General features: G+C 41.9%; 1 protein-coding gene across 1 annotated transcript in view; it reads left to right on the forward strand.

Moving 5' to 3' along the window:
* The first annotated feature begins 6,431 nt into the window (after window positions 1-6,431).
* Window positions 6,432-16,178, forward strand: part of CDC16 (cell division cycle 16) — a 28,389-nt gene continuing 18,642 nt past the window's right edge. The window contains exons 1-9 of the mRNA XM_045566718.1: window positions 6,432-6,533; window positions 8,060-8,114; window positions 8,209-8,306; window positions 9,235-9,273; window positions 9,590-9,730; window positions 10,865-11,024; window positions 12,916-13,007; window positions 13,494-13,627; window positions 14,537-14,616. Of these exons, the coding sequence (XP_045422674.1) occupies window positions 6,486-6,533; window positions 8,060-8,114; window positions 8,209-8,306; window positions 9,235-9,273; window positions 9,590-9,730; window positions 10,865-11,024; window positions 12,916-13,007; window positions 13,494-13,627; window positions 14,537-14,616 (847 nt within the window). The 5' untranslated portion in view covers window positions 6,432-6,485. The remainder of the gene's footprint in view (window positions 6,534-8,059; window positions 8,115-8,208; window positions 8,307-9,234; window positions 9,274-9,589; window positions 9,731-10,864; window positions 11,025-12,915; window positions 13,008-13,493; window positions 13,628-14,536; window positions 14,617-16,178) is intronic.

Consider the following 16,178-nt stretch of genomic DNA (forward strand, 5'->3'; position numbering starts at 1 on the left):
TCAAAGATCAGTTGGCATCAGTATGTGGATGGTTTTATATCTGAGTTTTCTGTTCTGTTCCATTGGTCTATGTCTCTATTTTTGTGTGAATACCCTTGCAGTACAGTTTGAAGTGTGGTAATGTGATGCCTCCAGATTTGTTCCTTTTGCTTAAGATTGGTTTGGCTATTTGGGCTCCTTTCTGGGTCTGAACAAAGCATAGAATTATTTTTTCTAGATTTTTGAAATATGAAGTTGGTATTTTGATTGCACTGAATCTACGAATCACTTTGGGTAGTATGGACATTTTAACAATGTTGATTCTACCGATCCATGAGCATAATATGTTTTTCCATTTGTTTGTATCATCTGTGATTTCTTTCCTGTTTTGTAATTCTCTTTGTGGAGATCTTTTACTTTCTTGATTAAGTATATTCCTAGGTATTTTATTTTCTTTGTAGCTATTGTGAATGGTATTGAGTCTTTGATTTGATTCTTAGCTTGATTATTATTGGTGTACAGGAATGCTACTGATTTGTGTACACTGATATTGTAACCTGAGACTTTGCTGAATTTATTTAACAATTCCAGGAGTCTCCTGATGGAAACTTTGGGGTTTTCTAGATATAAGATAATATAATCAGACAAAAGCAATAGTTTGAGCTTCTCTTCCCAATTTGGATACCCTTAATTTCTTTCTCTTGCCTGATTGCTCTGGCTAGGACTTCCAGCACTATAATTGGCATCTTTGTCTTGCTCTAGTTCTTAGTGGGAATGTTTTCAACTTTTCCCCATTCAGTATGATGTTGGCTTGGGACTGTCACATAAGGCTTTTATAATTTTGAGATATGTTCCTTCTATGCCTAGTTTGTTTAGGGTTTCTTTATCATGAAAAGATTCTGAATTTTGTTGAATGCTTTTTCTGTATCTATTGAGATGATCACATGATCTTTGTTTTTGCTTCTATTTATGTGTTGAATCACATTTATCAATTTACGTATATTGAAATTAAAGAAGCAGCACAAATTCGTATTTTATTAAGAGTTTTATTTAGTAAAAGAGCAACAGTTACATTTTAAGGGAAAATAAAATTTTCATATTAAAAAAATTAAACTGCCTTTTTAAAGGGTTATTTCTCATGAGTTTTATTTAACTTTTATTATATTATGCAGTATCATAATACAGTACAGTAAATCATAACCATCCATAAAATATTTTTCCCACACTGTCATGAGAAAGAGGGGAATAACGAAACAAAAGCATCATCATAAATAATTTAGCAAAATGCTTTAATAGTATGGCCTGGGGTCCGCATATGTTTGGTTCAACTTGTTGCACTTTTCCCCTTCGACCTGTTGTAACCTACAGCCACATCAGCTTCACTGATCCTAGAGTGATGCTCCTTAGGCTTGTCAACATCAATAATGAAATTCAGAAAATGCAACTAAGTGTAGAGTTTATTTAAGCTCAAAGCTTGAGGATGGCCAACACTGGAGGACAGATTTGAGTTGCCCTAAATATACACTCCAATTAGCAGCAGTTACAAGTGGGATTTTAAGGGTAAAGGAAGAGGCAGTTCCTAAACTGTTTACCAAGAATTTACATTAAAATAACATAAGCTATTGATTGGCTACACATTGTTCTTATATCATAAATTCCAGGAACATGATGATAACAAGTGAAGCAACTAGTCCAGAACAAAATACCTTTGACAATTGTCCCCCCATGGGGTGAGGGTGGGGGAGTGACTGAGGTCCCATACTCACATCTCTCACCGTTTCTCTTCTCATTTCTCCCCTTTTCATCAAGAGTTTTCAAGCAACATCAAGGATGAAATCATGCAGTTTTGGTTCCTTTTGTGCTCAGGAGTTAGTTCCATGTTGCTAGGAATGCCATTCTGGGATGGCCCTGTCCCACGTGTCGGGGGGACAGGGTAGAGGATGCGTCTCAGTGGGGAACATACTCCAAAAGATGTATTGGCATGGCATCGCAGGGTGGTAGAAATGAGACCTCAGTCAAGTCACTGATTTATATAGAAATCTTCTGAATACCACGAGTTTAGTTTATTCAGAAGAAGTAAAACAGTGAGAGATACATAGAAATATAAGGATTAAAATTTTAAAAACCTGTATGCCAGGATGAAAATACCCCTGTCCCACTGGTGAGTCAGTTAAAAACATCATGAAGAGAATTAAAACCTGGCCCTCCTTTAGAGATTTGTAGCCAGGAAATGATTCAGAATTTAGTCCAAATTGTAGAAGAATAACAAAAACTCAAAAACAATGTCCAGGGCTGGAATCTATTACCAGGTGTGCTACAGTTTTCTTCTGAAACATATTTATTCTCCCTCCAGTTCCCCTTTTCTAGCAAAGATAAATCTTAGTAGGACCAATTTACTTGCAAAATAAGTTTTAGTATTATACTTGGCCTGATTATTTGCATAAAGTGCAACAAGAATAATGAATGGCCATATAGGCTCTTTTAAGTTGGGGTTGCTGGAACTTTTTTATAAGGAATCTCACATTAGACTTTCCAAAGCCTCCTCAGGGTAGGAAGCCAAGACCAGGATTCACCGCAGACTGCAGTACACGTGCGACTTGGGTGAATGCCTCTCTTCTCAAGGTTCCAGACTGTCTAGAGGGTCCCGGGCCTGTCAGAAAGTGGCGTTCCTTACTTACCACAAGGTCAGGAACCTTGAAAGGGAGCTGTGTGTTAGGCCTGTTTTTCCAAGAGGCTTTTTATCGGTTCTATAAAGTCAACCTCAATTCCTCAAAGCAGTCTGGCCATATATGTAAATATGCCATTCCTGTCAAAGCTTTAGTAAAATTACCACAGTGTCTCCAATGTACCTATGACAAAAGAAAACGTACTCTTATTGAAGTTATACAAATAATTATATTGCCATAAAATAAGAATACTACAAATAATTTCCAAATTCTGGAGAAATCAGGTAGAGAGAAAGGTGAATGTTATTAAACTGGCCTTTTACCTCCTGGCTCCTGGCGGGCTCTGGCTGCTGCACGGTGTTAGCAACAGCTGTTCAAGTGGAAGAGGGTGTCGCAGCCTCCAGCTGGCCCTTCCTTCTGCATAAGGAGTTGGGGTGGGGGTGTCCTGAGATTTTTATTTTCCTTTCCATTTGATAAAGAAAGACAAAACATAAAGATGGAATATACAAATGATTGCTGTATATAGGAATATTATTAAATGACAGAAGCAATTAGAAATTTGGCTTAAAACATACCTTGCCACACACCTGCCTCAAGTTAATGAGCACAGGGACGATTACCTCCCGTTTGCACAGAAGGAGGGAGCGGAAGGAAAGGGAAACATACAGGGGGATAATTTTTAAATATAATTTCAAGATATTACCCACTCATATATGTATACACATACCTAGAAAAGAACATAGCAGACCACTCACAGAAGTGATGAGAGAAGAAATTTTGAGTGGGTGGGATTCTTTAGGGGAAGTTTTATATCTTTTGGCTCACAAAAAGAAAATCAAAGTCTCAGGGCCACCCCTCAACCCCTTATGCAAAAGAGAAGGTAAAAGCCTCAAGCACCTATAACACATGTAAAGGTCTGAAAAAGGGCAAAGAAATGTTTCATGTGTTGTCTCTTTAAAACTCCCTACCCTTTTTGGGAATTAAAACCTGCATTCCTTCCTGAGGCCAGTAATCAAAGGGGCAGAAAAATGTTCTTTGCAGTTTGTTTTCTATAACAGTGTCTTAAACCACAGGAGATGGCTCAAGAGAATTGTCACAAGATCATAGTCAACAGAGATAAAGTCAATGGAAACCACCAATTATAGCTAAACAACAATAGTGCAAAGCCACGTGGGACACTGGTCATGTAGCCCTGAGCACAGACGCAAGAAGCCCCCTTTAAAACGCCTTGTTTCTCTGCTTAAAGACAGGATGGTAGTCTTTTGAGATGCTAGTCTACTGCCCTCCTCATTTTGCCAGCAAATTAACAAAAAATTCTCTTTCCTTTTCCTTCTTTCCACTTGTCCTCATTCTTCATTCTCACTGATTCAGCCTCAGTGAATTTCTTCGGTAACACAACTGTGGAAGAACTGGCTCCACAGATCATTGATTAAGGAAATCCCTTGCTAACCTCCCACAAACAAGAACATGCAAATTGTATGTAAATCTAGCACCTAAAACTAAAACCTATGTGATTCCACACTTCTTGTATGGAAACTGTAATCTCCTGTCTCCGCCCATATAAGTGAAACCTTAACTCCCCCACTTTCCACACTAATAATGAATTACAAGTTTATCTTACAGTCAGCAGAACTGGAGACAAGACAGAACCAGACATTATTCCACCTATCCAGGGACATCTACATAATTGATGCTTCCTCCACTCCCTTTTTCCCATATTTTTTTGTAAAATGTAGATTCCTTGGGTCTCACAAGAATGCAACCACTTTGCCTTATCAGCCCCCCACCCCCCACCACCTTTTTCCTTCTCTCCATGTCTTTAAAATGCTGAAGGTTCCAATTTCCCATTCAGAAAAACAGCCATAGCTTGTCTGTGGTTCGTGTTTTTCCCTGGTGTGTCCTCAAAAATCTTGGCTTAATAAACCTCCATTAACTGAGATTTTTGCCACAGTCATTTATTTGAAGGACAGCCTGCTCTATATTTTATTTCTTACATTTTTATATTTATAAAAATTACATTTACTTTTAAAAGTGTCAACTTTAAGTAACGAGACTCGGAAAACATGATTAAGTATAGAGTTTGAGTGCAAAGCTTGAAGACAGCCACGGGAGGAAGCACTGACTTCAAACAAATGGACTCAACATTGCAAAGGGGGGAAGTTAAGGTTTCACTTCTACGGGTGGAGACAGGAGATTACAGTTTCCATACAAGACCAGGTGTACATGCCATGGCGATTTGATTGGATACAGACTGCTACACTCCAAGGAAGATTACTTCCCCACTCCTTGAGGAGGGGTGGTGATCTGAGGGGGTCTTGTCTCTGGTGCAATTTGGTCCTAATTGTTTACAGGAAAAAGATGGAAGAAAAGGCAGAAGTTGTGGCTGCGTGCTGTGTGGCCCAGGCAGCACAGCCACATCCTTTAAGGCTCAGGATAAGTTAAAGTTCTAACAGCTTTAAGTTCGATTTATTTTAAGTTTGAATTATTTAATTTCACAAAAGGTAATACATGTGTTCATGGATTGAAATTCAAAAAGCACAAAACATCATCCAGTGAAGCATTTCTCCCACTTCTACTCTCTTATTTCCCAGTACTCCTCCCAGAAGGCACTGCGCCATGTCAGTTTTCCCATCTGTCTTTCTATGGCTAGGTTAAGGATCCTTCTACCCAATCTTTTGTTAATTTTCTAGTTTACCCACATGGAAGCATATGCTAAACACTGTCCTATACTTGCTTTTCCCAACTTACTATATCTTGGAGATTGTTACACATCCATACAAGAGCTGCCTTGTTCTTTTAAACAGCCACCGAGTATTTATTCCATTATACGAGTATACCATGACTTATTTAATCAGTTCCTTACTTGATGGGTCTTTAAATTGCCTGCAACCTTTTGCTATTAATATTGCAAATGGTGCTTCGATGACTGTCCTTATGTGCAGGTCACTTTGCATACATGCATATCTATAGTATATTTCCCAAAATTAGAATCATTAGAGCATGTAAATTGTTTGTTTTGACAGGTAACTTGCTCATCAGAGTATACCAATACCGCTCACAAAAACAATGAGTCTGCCCGTTTCCCCACCGTCTTGCTAACAACCTTTTGATCTTTACTGACACGTGAAAAATGGTACCTGACTGTAATTTTAATTTTTCTTATTATGAATTAAGTTGGGGCTTTTTTCATATGTTAAAATCCATTTGCATTTCTTTCCCAATGAACTGTCTTTTCAGGTCTTTTGCCAATAGCTTGAGCCACTGGTCTCTTCACATCGCCTTATTGCATCTAAAGGACTTACTGGCTCTACATCTAAAACTATTACAGTTTTGTGGTAGGCTTCACATTTTTCCCTAGCTTCCCTCTGACTTCATTGGCTGTTGGCGTACACTCATTTTTTTGTCATGAGAATGCGTTACTTTTATCAACAAAGACAGGTTCAGCTTGCGTCACGTCCGTCTCCATCGCTCACAGGCCACCCCGCACCCTGCGCGCCTCGCATCCCGCACCTGCGCCCGCGCGGTTTCGGCCCCTCCAGCTCCGCGAGCCCGCGCCAGGGCGGCGCGGCGGAACGGGCGGCGCGGCGCGGCGCGTGTTTCCCTCGCCAGCGGGGACGCGTTTGCCGCGGCCTTCCGGGGCGGGGCGCGTCTGGAGCGGAAGAGCCGGGCGGCGCGCGGCGTCCGGCGCGTCTGGGCCGGGACCGGGCCGCTGGGCGCGGGGCGGCGGCGGGCGAGGGCTCCCGGCGGCCGACCCGGGGACGGCGGGCGCGAGGCGCGCGCGGGGCGGCGAGTGCGGCTGCGGGAGACGGGAGGCTGCCCCCGCCCCGGGCCCGCGCGGCCATGAACCTGGAGCAGCTGCGGAAGCGAGTCCGGCAGTACCTCGACCAGGTGGGCGGCGCCGGCCGGGAGCGTGGGGCCCCGGGCTGCTGCGGCCCGGCCGCCCGGCTCCGTTTCCGCGGGGCTCGGGTCACTGCCGGCCCGGTCGTGGTGAGGCTGGATCGCACCGGCCGTGGGCCTTTGCCTGGGGCGCTCCCTGTCTCCGCCTCGCCCCGAAGGGGGTCCCGGCCCTGTGCGGCCAGTGCAGCCCGGAGGGTGGGGACCGGGAGGGCGCAGGCGTGAGGTCCCGGTCCCAGCTGCAGCCGGCCTGGCACCTGGCGCAGAGCAGGTGCTCAGCAGACAGTGCAGCATGGAAGTTGCAGGATTATTTCAGAGGAAAGCTGCAGGGTGGTCTTAGAATTTGGCAGGCTAATAGAACGTTTTCAAGAGCTTTAGTCGTAATTCTTATTAGGCTGAATTTAAGTGAATGAAGTTTAAAGTTGTCTCCAGTCAGTACTTTTAAAAATTCTTGGTAACTACATCTGCATCTCCTGCACTACCCTTAAGTGAATAGCAAAGAGTGTTTAAAGAAAGAAGTGACTTCCACGATCAGCCTCAGTTTCATCTATGGTGTCGTTTAGTTTTTATTAAAATACTTGCTCTCCCAGTAAGTTGGAAAGGCAGGAGGGAGGGAAGAGCCACGTTTAATGCAAAGTGTTCTGAATTGGATGCTAAATGATGTGGCCAAATGTTTGCAGTACCTTGGAGCGCTGTTTTGTTTACTGTAAGTCAGCTGAATTCATTGTTTTCTGATCACTTTTTCTTTGGCACTGGGATGTAGTGAGGAATATGACAGGCCTGGTTTCCACACTCCAGGAGCCTGTATCAAGCCAATTTGTAACCATCCTGTAAGCATTCCTCCTGCCCCTGGCAGTAGTGTTCCTGGTTTGCATTCAGGAGAACTGAGGCAGAGATTGCAGAAAGGCTGAGAGCTAGAACAGAGACTACAGCTAGCCGTGGTAAACTTGTGAGTGGCTTTCCATTGTCATCTGCTTTATTTTTGTGTGAATTGGCTAGAGGAGGTGAGTTTTTTCCCATGGTTAGTGAAGCTTTGTGTGTGTGTGTGTGTGTGTGTGTGTGTGTGTTAAATTTGACTGGTGTTAAAATTACAACTGTATTATATGGGGTGTTTGAATAGAGTGTTTTATCTACTAAATTACACTTTGGATTCATTAACAATGTATAAATATCAGCACAAGAAGTGCTTATGACTAGATATTGCAAAATAAGTCATTTGAATTACCTGCTGTTTTAGATACTTGCTGATACATTTTCACAGTATATGAGGTTTTTAAAAACTACCTTCATGAATTCTGTATACAAAGATCTTATAATAATGTTTTCATTTTACCATTGAACTAAAATTCACCCTAGCTGAGGTATAAGATAGATGCTTGATGGGCCCCTATTACGTGTAAAAACACTACTGTATTGAGACATTGATTTATTATCTAGCATTCTAATTATATCAGATGTCTGTTTAAAACTGTCGAAACGAGAGCAGTCAACCACTTTTTTTTTTTTTTTTTTTTGTATAGCAACAGTATCAAAGTGCTCTATTTTGGGCAGATAAAGTAGCTTCACTCTCTCATGGTAAGTGACAAAATGCTGATTTTTTCTGATTAATCCTTAGAAATTTTTCTATTTCAACTTATGCCTCTGACCATCTATGTAATTTTCTCTCCAGAGGAGCCCCAGGATGTGTATTGGTTGGCTCAGTGCCTCTACCTGACAGCTCAGTACCACAGGGCAGCCCATGCACTGCGGTCCCGGAAGCTGGACAAAGTAAGTAATTGCATGGACTTCAGAGCTCTTCCAAGCTGTAAAAAGAAAAGTCACTGGATTATTATTTTAGGTGTATATTCTATTCATGTCAAAATTATTTAAAAGGATTAAATTTTTCTTATTGAGTGTGAAGGTAAAATGTCTTATACCTAATCTCAGTCACCTTGTTTTTGCCTTCCTCTCCCATTCCACATCTAGTCACTAAGTTCTCAAAATTCCGTTTTCTAAATAGCTCTGAAATCGTGGGTATTCCTTTCCTTTTCCTTGCCACTCGTGTGTATCAGGCCTTTAATTTCTTGTCTGTTCTGTTACAGCCTCTCTTGTCTCTTTTGTCCAGTAACAATTTCTCCCTTCCCAAAACACAGATCTGATTATATCACCCACAGAGTCACTCAGTGATTTTTCCATTAGCTGCAGGATAAAGTCAGATGCATCAGTAGGCACCTGGGCCCCTCCTAGATTTCTCTCCAGTCTGCGTTTAACCCACCACCATGCGTACGTGCAGCATATGCTGCAGTCATGTTGAGCGGTCAGTTCCTCAACGTGCAGCAGTTAGTCACGCTCAGTGCTGGGAGTGTTGGCCAGCACTCCTCCACTGCCTGGCCCTTCCGCACTCATCCGCTCCCCTGCAGATGTTTCCCTCTTCAGCTGGTGCTTTTTACACCCTTTTGTAGTGCTCACTGCATTGTGCTGTCTTTGTGTCTCCCCTCCTGTCACCTCCTGAGGCAGGTCCTTACTCCGTCTTGAGTCCTTGGTGCCTAGTAAACGATAGGTTCTTGATGCATGTGGGTTAAAAAGACTGGATTTTTTTTTTTTAACTGCAAGAGTAAAAGGAGAAGTTATGAAAATAACTCCATTGCCGTTTTCTTCTAAAGTGAAGATAAATATTATTTTGGCTACTTTTAAAATATACTAATTTCCTTTCTAGTTATATGAAGCATGTCGTTACCTTGCAGCTAGATGCCATGTAAGTGTGCTCTCAGTTTCATTTTTATGTGGTGAAAGTTTGGTTGTGTGAATGTTATGCATCCCTCATCTATGTGTGAGGAGCTTGGCCGGTTAGTAAAGTGTTTCTTAAGGAAATATTCTTTTCTTTAGTATTACTTGCTGTAAAATATTGATCCTTCTTTTACTAAAAGTGGGCACGCATAAAGAAAATTCTACCTTAGACATTTTAAAATTTAACTAATGGATAAAATATTTATTGCCCTTTAAAAATCTGGAGCATGTGTTTTAGTGTTGGAAGTCCCGGGTGACGAGCAGTATTTCTGATTTCCACGTAGTATGCTGCGAAGGAGCACCAGCAGGCCCTTGACATTCTCGACATGGAGGAGCCCATCAACAAAAGACTATTTGAAAAGCACATAAAGGATGAAAGTGGCTTGAAAGACTCCTCCAGTGACTGGGAAATGTCAGAGTCCTCAGTAAGTAGCACTGTCAGCCTGCTTCAGTAACAGCACTGATAACTGCCCACATGACATGACAAAAAAAAAAAATGACCTCTTTACTTGAGTGTTACTATATTAATTATGTTGCCATCTTTAATTTGCCTACCAAAAACCAAAAGGTGACAGAGGAAGACTCTGTCTCAAAAAAATTTTTTTTTTCTTGCGTAAATGCATAAAACGCATTTATGAGGGTGTTTGGTACTATCATTATTATTTTAGGACCTCTCATCTATTAACTTAATCTGCTAAGAAATGCGTGATTTATTTCTAATGCATTATTATTTTATGAAATTTTTTTTAAACAATTTATAGGATACTGCCTAGGTATAAGATTCTCGCATAATGTTCACTGTTATTTAAATTTTGATTTATAAATCTCCTTCATTTCCTTAATGATTTTGGCTGCCCATCTCTGGATCATCCTTATGCTCAGTTATGTGTTTCTTGAGGTTCGGGGCCTGGAACAGGAGTCAGGTTTCCACATCCTCTTGTTAATGGTAGCAGCGAGATGTCTGTCTGTTGAGCACCTTACCATGTGCTAGCACCGTAGAGATACTGGTATCTCTGGTCCACACAGAGTTCTCTAAGCTGGATAGTATTTTCCCCTTTTTACAGATGAGGAAAGGAAACTGAGGCCAAGAGAGAGGTTCAGTCACTTGTCCAAGGTTCCAAGTAAGTGGCAGAGCTGGGATCTGAACTCAGGTCTGTCTGGCTCCAGTGAGCCGTGCTCCTGAGCACGTGACTGCTGTGCTACGTCGCTGGCAATTCCTAATCGTCACTGAGGCCTTTCATTGGGGGCTCCCTATCCAACTTTCTATCTTAAAGTTTGATTTTATACACACTTTTGCTGTCTCTAAATCATCGCGCTATTTCCGACAAAGCAAATGATGAACTAGTAGCTGTGCATGTGCGTTAGTTCTAAAGATCTGCTGGAGCCCATGGAAGATAGACTGAAGAAGCTTTTATGTTTCTGTTAATTTACGTCTTGAGAGTTGGGATGAACCAAATCTTTTTAGATGTAAGAAAAACTTTTCAGTATTCTAATACATAATTTTTGATCAAAAATTAAGTTTAAAAGTATTAGTGTATGACTCATCATTTTTTCAACAGATAAAGAGTTCTATTTGTCTTCTACGGGGGAAAATCTATGATGCGCTAGATAATCGAACTCTAGCTACCTACAGCTACAAAGAAGCTTTGAAGCTCGATGTCTACTGTTTTGAAGCATTTGATCTTTTAACATCACACCACATGTTGACAGCACAAGAAGGTTTGGAAACTCAGGTGTTTTGTGTTTAGCAAAATTAATGTTAGGATTTTTTCCTCTGAAATCTATATAATAATCAAGAGCAGGCTATGTAGGCTAGGTTTAAATAGACCTACTAACTCTCTTAATGTCTTCAAAAATATGAAGCACATTACAAAACGCAGTGTTGTGCAGTGCCTTTTGCCATCCACATCTGTGGGAATTGGGATGTGATGCAGCCACCCTTTCAGCATGTAACTGAGGTAGTATGAACCAAGATTTGAATATCTGATTCAGTGATTCTCAACCTGGCTGCACTTTATTTATTTATTTATTTATTTGAGACGGAGTCTCACTTTGTTGCCCTGGCTAGAGTGCCGTGGCGTCAGCCTAGCTCACAGCAACCTCAGACTCCTGGGCTTAAACGATCCTACTGCCTCAGCCTCCTAGTAGCTGGGACTACAGGCATGTGCCACCATGCCCGGCTAATTTTTTCTATATATATTTTTTAGTTGGCCAGATAATTTCTTTCCATTTTTAGTAGAGATGGGGTCTCACTCAGGCTGAGTGGCTGCACTTTAAATCCCTGAGGAGCTGTGGCTTACAGCTGTAATCCTAGCACTCTGGGAGGCTGAGGCAGGAGGACTGCTTGAGACCAGAAGTTGGAGACCAGCCTGAGCCACAGGGAGACCTGTCTCTACAAAAAAAAAAAAAAAAATAGAAAAATTAGCTGGGCATGGTGGCAGACACCTGTAGTTCCAGATACTTGGGAGGCTGAGGCAGGAGGACTGCCTGAGACCAGGAGTTTGAGTGAGCTCTGATGACACCACTGCACTCTAGCCTGGGCGACAGAGCAAGACCCTGTCTCAAAAAAAAAAAAAAACAACCAAAAAACATCAGTGTCAAACCAGTTCAGTCAGAACCTTCAGGGTGGGGTCCTGTCATCAGATGATTTAAAACTCCCTGGTGGTCCTAACGGCACAGGGACTAAGGACAGTGTCCAGCTGGGATCCGTGGTGATGTGAGGTGAGTAAACAAGAGAACCAGAGAACAGGGTGGTTGAATTAAGCGGAGTCAAACATTTTATTTCATGTATTTTTTTGAGGTAGAGTCCAGCTCTGTTGCCCAGGCTAGAGTGCAGTGGCACCATCATAGTTCACTGCAACCTCAAACTCCTGGGTTCAAGTGATCCTCCCACCTCAGTATCCTGAATAGCTGGGAATACAGGTGCACACCACCACACTCAGCTAAGTTTTCTTTTTCTTTTTCCTTTTATTTTTATTTTTTTATTTTTTTTGTAGAGACAGGGCCTCACTCTGTTGCTTAGGCTGGTCTTGAGCTCCTAGGCTCAAGCAGTCCTCCCGCCTTGACTTCCCAAAGTGCCGGGATTACATGTGTGAGCCACTGCGCCCACCATCCTCCGACATATTTCCCCCTAGGGCAGTGATTCTCAGCCAGGGTGATTTTGTGCGCTCCCCGCCCCCCAGGGACATTGGGAATGTCTGGAGACATTTTTCGATGTCACAACTTGGGGGCAGGTAGGCAGGTTGGAAGGTTGTGTTGGTATCTGGTGGGTAGAGGCCCGAGATCCTGCTAAGCATTCTGTCATGCACAGAATACGGCCACAGCAGTGACCCATGCAGAGTGTCAGTAGTGCTGGGGCTGATGACAAGAACCCCCTGGAAGCCTGGCCCCAGCCGTGGAAGAGCTGCCTCTGTCCTCCAGGTAATTCTCTCCTGGGCTTGGAGACCACAGTGTCAGCTTTCTGTAGTACATTCTGATCTTGTTGTTTTTCTCTTTTGAGTTTGATTTACTTAGACCAAGAACTATAGGAGAATATTTTTAGTTGCTGGTTTTCTTCCCTCTGTAAATATTATGAGGACATTCATTGATTTTTTTTCTCACCATTTTTAAGAAAAAGAACTTCTCGAATCGCTACCTCTTAGCAAGCTCTGTGCCGAAGAACAGGAATTGCTACGTTTTCTGTTTGAGAACAAATTAAAAAAGGTAAGTAAAAAACAAAGATAGCATTTGCTTTATGTAAATATCTTATTTCTTCTAATAAATTTGGCTTCTATTTTTTATTGAATTTTTAAAAATAATTTTATTAATTTAGTACATTTGCAAGACTAGAGTTAGATTATGTAAAATATGTATGATTCCTAAAAAAGCTTCCAGAAATATCTTCCTCCCAAGAACTCCTTATACTGAAAGATTGAATAATCAAATCAGTGGAGTGGAGTTGCATTTTCTTATGCTACCTGAACTTCTGCTTTGGGAAATACTCCTGCCGTAGAATTCTGTGATAAACTTGGGAACAAAATTAAACTTACTGCTAGGAGTGCTGATAAAATGTGAAGGTAAAAAAGTTTTCAGGGGCTCACATATGTCCAACAAAAATATTTTTAGCTACTTGGGTCAAACATAAATTGAGTCTGCCTTTTGACTTGTTATTGTTCATTGAGTTTATGTTTAAATTTCTCTGTGTTTCAGTATAATAAGCCTAGCGAAACTGTCGTCCCTGAGTCAGTAGATGGCTTGCAAGAGAATCTGGATGTGGTAGTGTCTTTAGCTGAGAGACATTATTATAACTGTGATTTTAAAATGTGCTACAAGCTTACTTCTGTGTAAGTATATCTACCCATTTCTGTGTAGGAACGTGAAGTTCAGTCTTTCTTAGCTAAGTAGTTCACGGACATGCTCTCCGTGTAATCTTGAACTGGATGATTTCCGTCTGCCATTTGCGGAGTACGGAGCAGGGTGCTGCCTTAAAAGAGCAGTTTATGGACACAGGGGCATGCATATTTAGAGCTTTACTATGTTATATATGTGATTCCTAAAAAAGCTTCCAGAAATATCTTTCTCCCAAGAACTCCTTATACTAAAAGATTGAATAATCAAATCAATGGAGTGGAGTTGCATGAAACTTGGGAGGGATATACATGTTCCTCTTCCCAATCTTGATAATTTGCAAGTTTGAAAATACCATTTTGGCACGTAGTTTTATAAAATCCCTTCTTTATTGGAGACTGATACAGTCCTGCAGATGCTGCTCCGTCCGCCACACTCACTAGCTGAGCCGTATCCCCACATGCCAGGTTTCTAGTGTACACAGTTTAAATTTGTCCTTTAGCTAAATTAGATCCACTATTTTTTGTGGATCTTTTGAGTTGCTTAAAATCCTTGAAATCACAGAAATTTTAATTGGGAAGTACCAGTGATCTATTTATTATTTCATATTGTTTTTGATCCTTTAATTGGATTACTTATTTTACGTATTACAGTTCTCTTGGTTTAAGGTAATCGTATGTTGCAATGTTTATTTTTATCCTTACAAATAAACTAGAATTTTTCCTTTCGTTTATAACCTCATCGTTGCCTAACTGAACCGACCTGAAGATGGTGGAGTGAGGGAGGTGGGAAGTGTCAGAACCCGCGGTGAGGCACACGTGCCGCGGTGACTGCGGGTGCGGCTAATGGTCGTGAGTGCTGTCTCTACCTGTTTCTGCGTGGTGATGTGTGGCTTTAACTTCCAGAGTGATGGAAAAAGATCCTTTCCATGCAAACTGTTTGCCTGTGCACATAGGGACGCTTGTGGAGCTGAATAAAGCAAATGGTAAGACTGTTTTTTAATTGAAATAATTTCTAAGAGAAAAATAAATTTCTGTAACTCTTGAAATTTTGTCTCGTAAGTCCTAGCTAGTTGAGACTACGGGTAACGACAACATAAGTTCCACAGTAGAAGTAACAACTGGGGAAGAAGCGTGTATCTAAGTGACCAGTGGTCTCTTCTCTTTCCCAACAGAACAATTTATTTCTTTATCCCTGCTTCCTTTTCTCAAATGTAATTTATGCGTCAAGGTATGTTAGCTTTAAATTGGTGGGAGTCAGTTCTGCCTTTTTTCTCCTTTTCTATAAATTCCGTAAGAAAACTTGTAAGAGTCAATAACTTTAGAAATTGGAAGGGAACATACTTTTTGCTCATGTTTTCTGTATTTTGACATTTCAGAAACACTGGGCTGTGTTTAGGCTATGTTTGTCCTTCAGTCCTTTACAACTGAATAGTGAGCTGTCAGGAGGAAAAATTGCCAAAGCTCGGACTCCTGGTCCCTGCGGCTCACAGTGGTCTGAGGGCCGGCAGTGCTGCATCCCGCGAGAGCCTGTCGGAATGCAGTCTCCAGCGGCCCCAGTCTGCACCTGGGGAATGGCATCCCAGAATACTAGCGCTTACACTTTTCTTAAGGGACAGTAACCTCAGTGGTTTGATAAACTTGAAACCTTGGTCCACCCTATCTGCCCGTGGGTGGTTAAGATGGTCCACAGTGGGGCTGAGGCGTGAGAGGCCTGAGTTCCTGGATGGGGGAGTGCTTTGCAGCGACCTTGCTGACCTCGCCGACCTCGCAGCAGGGGAGCGCTTTGCTGGGTGGCGGCTGCCCCCGCCTCGCCTGCCCCCGCCTCGCCTACTGTGTGTCTCCCGTCACCTTTCCAGTCACTCAGGAGGTGCCCGGTGCCCACTGTGGGTCTGGCACTGGGTCTGTCTGCCCGGTGGAGTTTTTATACCTTATTTTGTATCTAGAATGAAATAGAAGTACGCAGTCATTTCTGTGAGAACAGAATTTTTTTTTTTTTTATTCTTTTTTCAGCATATTGTGGGGGTATAAAAGTTTAGGTTACGTATATTGCCCTTGCGCCACACCCCCCCCAGTCAGAGCTTCAAGCGTGTCCATCCCCTAGACAGTGCACATCACACTCATTATGTGTGTATATACCTATCCCCTTCCCCCACATCTGCCCGACACCCGATCAGTATTATTCCTGAATGTGCTGTTAGGTGATGATTGGTGAAACCAATTTGATGGTGAGTACATGTGGTGCTTATTTTTCCATTCTTGTGATACTTCACTTAGTAGAATGGGTTCCAACTCTTTCCAGAAAAATACAAGAGGTGCTATGTCACCATTGTTTCTTATAGCTGAGTAGAACTCCATGGTATACATGTACCACGTTTTATTAATCCACTCATGTATTGATGGACACTTGGGTTGTTTCCACATCTTTGCAGTTGTGAATTGTGCTGCTGTAAACATTCGGGTGCAGACGTCTTTGTTATAGAATGTCTTTTGTTCTTTTGGGTAGATGCCCAATAATGGGATTGCTGGATCCAGAATCTGTATGATT

The sequence above is a fragment of the Lemur catta genome, chromosome 13 (assembly GCF_020740605.2).
Source record: "Lemur catta isolate mLemCat1 chromosome 13, mLemCat1.pri, whole genome shotgun sequence".
Taxonomy (NCBI): Eukaryota; Metazoa; Chordata; class Mammalia; order Primates; family Lemuridae; genus Lemur; species Lemur catta.